We start from the raw sequence: 4,418 nt of genomic DNA on the forward strand, positions 1-4,418 counted from the left end.
AGCGTTGCAACTTGATATATATATATATGTGTGTGTGTGTATATATATATATATATATATATATATATATATATGTATGAAATGATTACCACAATGAAGCTAATTAACACATATATCACCTCACATAGTTACCATTTTTTGTGTGTGGTGAGAATACTTAAGATCTACTCTTTTAGCAAATTTCAAATATACAATATAGTGTTATTAACTATAGTCACCATGCTGTAGGTTAGATCCCCAGAACTTATTTACCTCACAACTGAAAGTTTATACCCTTTGACTGACACCTCTCCATTTCTGTCACCCTCTAGCCCCTGGTAACCCACTGTTCTACTCTCTCCTTCTGTGAGTTTGACTTTTTTTTAAGATTCCATATATAAGTGAGATTATATGGTATTTGCTTTATCATGTGCACCAAGAATACACAATGGGAAGTTTATACCTGGAAGTTTATACCTTTTGACCACCTTCATCCATTTCCACCTTCACCCATTTCACCCAGTTATAAAATAAATAAATCATGGAGAAGTAATGTACAGCATGGTGACTGTAGTTAATGATACTGTATTGCATACTTGAAAGTTGATAAGAGAGTAAGTCTTTAAAGTTCTCATTACAAGAAAAAAAAGTTGTAGCTATGTATAGTGACAGATGCTAACTAGATTTATTGTGGTGGGTGATTTCACAATATATACAAATACCAAATCATTCTGATGTACACCTGAAATGAATATAATGTTTTATGTCAGTTATATCTCAATTTTAAAAAAGGATACACAACGGGGAAAGGATAGTCTCTTCAGTGTTGTTTGGGAAATGGTATACAGAAATGCAAAAGAATGAAATTATACCTTTATCATACACCATACACAAAAATCAACTCAAAATGGTTAAAGACTTAAATTTAAGACTTGAAACCATAAAATTCCTAGAAGAAAGTGTACAGGAAAAGCTCCTTGACATTGGTCTTAGCAATGAATTTTTGGATATGACACCAAAAGCACAGACAACAAGAGCAAAAATAAACAGGTGAGACTACATTAAACTCAAAAGCTTCTGCACAGCAAAAGGAACCATCAACGAAATGAAAAAGCAACTTACAGAATGAGAGAAAATATTTGCAAATCATATACCTAATAAGCAATAAACATTTTAAGTGTCAAGCCCTCATTTATGGAAGTCTTATATTTTCCATTGGGAGAAATAATATAAAATCCCATGGTCTAACGACATAAGGTGAAAAGTATGAAAGCAGGTGAAAGAAATCAAGTTACTCTTCTGACAAACTCAAGAGAGAACTAAAGGTGTTCTTAATCCACTAACTGTAAAATATGGTTGTAAGTTTGGCAACCACAAGAAATTCAAATTGCTCAATATTTATATCTCTGTGAATTATACTGACTTTAGGGGAGGAAGATATTGTTAAGTTTCTCAAGTATCTAGTTGAAAATTTTTTGAAAGTGTGAAAGCCTTAGTCATAAACATGTCTTATTTCACTAGAAGCATGGCAGAAATCCCAGCTATAAATTAGCAAAAGGATGTCATAAAGATGAGAGAGCATTTAGTGGGAAGGAGTGCCTGTGTGTTTATGCTGAAACTAAAGGAGTTTTCTTTTTTTTTTAGTGTTGTTGTTTTCTAAGGAATATTTAATAAGAAGGTAGATAACATGTGCCTATCATGTATTTTTATATCACTGAAGCTAAAGCAAAACATCCTGTTTATTGGCAAGTATGGCCTGTATGTGTACACTACAGTGCAATTTTTAAAATACTGTAATTATAATTTCAGAACCTCAGAATCTGAATAGGTGCCAGTGTTCTCTTCTTTTTTTATATGGGAAAAGAAAATCCTTTGAAAATCATTTGAAGCTTGGACAAAAATTCCATAGCTATATTCTTAGGATCGCTCTGTAGAGTCTATGATTCAGATGATACAAGGGAAGCTTCAATTCAGCTTTTTAGAGAAGACATTCCAGCTCTCATGATCTCATCAACCAGGAGAATGTTGGTGGCAATCACAGTGCAGGAATGAAGAAGCTGTTTCTTTACACAATAGTTACCCCATACGCCTACTTCTGCTGCTACCATTGGCTCACCTGTATTCAAGTCTACACCCACAAGTTGACCTGATTCTGAATGTTCTGCTTGAACTTTAACTAGTGTTTCCTGAAGGTCAAAAACAGAGTTCTGAGCAAGAACCTTGGGAATCATGAGCAATGCATCAGCAAATGCTTGAACTCCAAGTTGGGCCCTGCCCTTTACACTGGGCTTGTATTTAATCAGGGCTTCTGCCATTGCCACTTCCACTGCACCAGCACCTGGAACTACACAGCCATCATCAATAGCATTTTTAACAGCCCTCAAGCCATCTCTTATTGCATCTTTGATTTGAGTAAGTGTGTGCTTATTTGGTCCTTTGATCAATAATGTGACCGAGCAAGGATTGTTACATTTCTCAATAAAGGTGAACTTCTCTTCTCCCAATGTATATTCATAGACAAGTCCTGCATGTCCCAAACAATCAGGATTTAGGTCATCAAGAGAATTTAGGGCTACTCCACCACAAGCAAGAGTCAGCCTTTCCATATTTCTCCTTTTAGCTCTGTGCAGAGCTACCATGCCTTCTTTTGCAAGAGCATCTAAGGAAAAGGGGTCAATTCCCTTTTGATCAGTAACAACAAATCCTTTATCTGAATCACCACGGACTTTCGTTTTCAGGTCTATCATTTTTTTAACTCTGTCTTCAATGAATTTTCTTTCAGCTTTCACTAGTTTCTCTCTCTCCTCTGCACTCTTGTTAAAAAAAAAGCCAGAATTCACTTCTGTTTTTCCATATTCTAATGACACATTGCATGTGAGGATGTACGCATCTTCTACTCTCTTTTTCATATCAGGATGCCATGCCCCATGGTCCAAAACAAGACCTCTGATTAAGCTTGCATCAGTTTCAGATTTATGTTTCATCTCCATGATCTCAACCATGCAGAGGTCAATAGGTTCATCTTGTTTTTTAATGGCTAAAATGGAGTCCACTACAGCCTCTGTTAAGACATCAGCAAGTTCAGCATGAACTTTAGTACGTAGAGATGTTCTGGCCACATCTATAAGTGTTTCCCTGTCCATCTCTTTGCTTAGTTTGACTTGTTCCAAAAACTGAAGTGCCTTTTCCTTTGGAGCTTCAGATCCTTCTGTAATTATTCTGGGATGAAGACCTTCAGAAATGTAGAGATCCACCTGCTTCAGGAGCTCTCCAATGATTAGGACATTGGAAGTAGTACCATCACCAGTTACGTCATCCTGGGCTGTTGCTACTTTGGCTATTAAGGAGGCTGTTGCGTGTTGAATTTGCATTTCATGAAGTAGCACATTTCCATCTTTAGTGAGCTTGATGTCTCCAGCACCAGAAACAAGCATCTTCATGGTGCCCTTAGGCCCCAAGTTGGTCCTCAGCACGTACTGCAGCCCCCAGGCCACGCTGATGTTGAGGGCCAACACCGCGTGGGCTCAGGCCACCTCAGCCTTGGGGTTCAGGGTCTTCACGGCTGCCATAGCTGACCCAGCAGAAGAAAATGAGGGAACCCGGTGTCTGGAAAGCCCAGAGCCGGTTCAGCGTGGCTGGGAGACGCTATCCAGGTCTTCTGGAGAGGGAGTTTTCTTTTTTATTGTTTGAATATTTAAATAATGTTAATAGCTTGTGAAATTTCTTTTTACTTAGGTCACTGATAATAATAAGAAAATCTTCCAAATACAGACAAATGAGAACTATTTCTTCTTTTTTATTATTTATTTATTTGTTTGTTTATTTTGGCTGCACTGGGTCTTAGTTGCGGCATGTGAGATCTTAGTTGCAGCATGCGAGATCTTTAGTTGAGGCATGCATGTGGGATCCGGTTCCCTGACCAGGGATCGAACCTGGACCCCCTGCACTGGGAGTGCAGAGTCTTACCCACTGGACCACCAGGGAAGTCCCTGAGAACTATTTCTTAGACATTTGCTTTTCACCTCTATTATGTAAAAATTGAAGCCATATGAGGATTCAAGCTGAATTATTTACTACCTCAACTCAGTGGACAGTCGCCACTCCTCCACTACAGTTTGGGCTTTAAAGATCTAGTATAAGATAAAATGAAACACATCTCAACAACTCTGTAGGGAAAATGGGTCAGTCTTATCATTCAATTCTTTTGGTTTGAGATCCCTTACAGAACTCATATCCCCTTTAAATACAGCTGCCACCAGTTGATATAATTTTTCTTAATTCATTTTTTCCTGGTCCTGAGTTACTGAACTTTGGCCACAAATTGCATTGTATTTAGGGCCTCTCCATCTCACCTCTAAACTTGGAGCATGTGTCTAGAAGAGAACAGAAACAAACAAGCAAAAATCAAAATAAAATAAAAACCCAAACTAAAGAATCAC

General features: G+C 37.7%; 1 protein-coding gene across 1 annotated transcript; it reads right to left on the reverse strand.

Annotated features, from left to right (window-relative positions):
* Positions 1-1,634: 1,634 nt before the first annotated feature.
* Positions 1,635-3,615, reverse strand: LOC118888710 (T-complex protein 1 subunit zeta-like). The gene has a single exon (XM_036840084.1). The coding sequence runs from the start codon at positions 3,417-3,419 to the stop codon at positions 1,950-1,952; it is 1,470 nt and encodes a 489-aa protein (XP_036695979.1). The 5' UTR covers positions 3,420-3,615; the 3' UTR covers positions 1,635-1,949.
* Between the last annotated feature and the right edge of the window lie 803 nt (positions 3,616-4,418).

The sequence above is a fragment of the Balaenoptera musculus genome, chromosome X (genome assembly GCF_009873245.2).
Source record: "Balaenoptera musculus isolate JJ_BM4_2016_0621 chromosome X, mBalMus1.pri.v3, whole genome shotgun sequence".
Classification (NCBI taxonomy): domain Eukaryota; kingdom Metazoa; phylum Chordata; class Mammalia; order Artiodactyla; family Balaenopteridae; genus Balaenoptera; species Balaenoptera musculus.

Bases quoted from the DNA above. Each gene is read 5' to 3' on its own strand.
- LOC118888710 (XM_036840084.1), bottom strand. From the start codon at position 3,419: ATGAAGATGCTTGTTTCTGGTGCTGGAGACATCAAGCTCACTAAAGAT.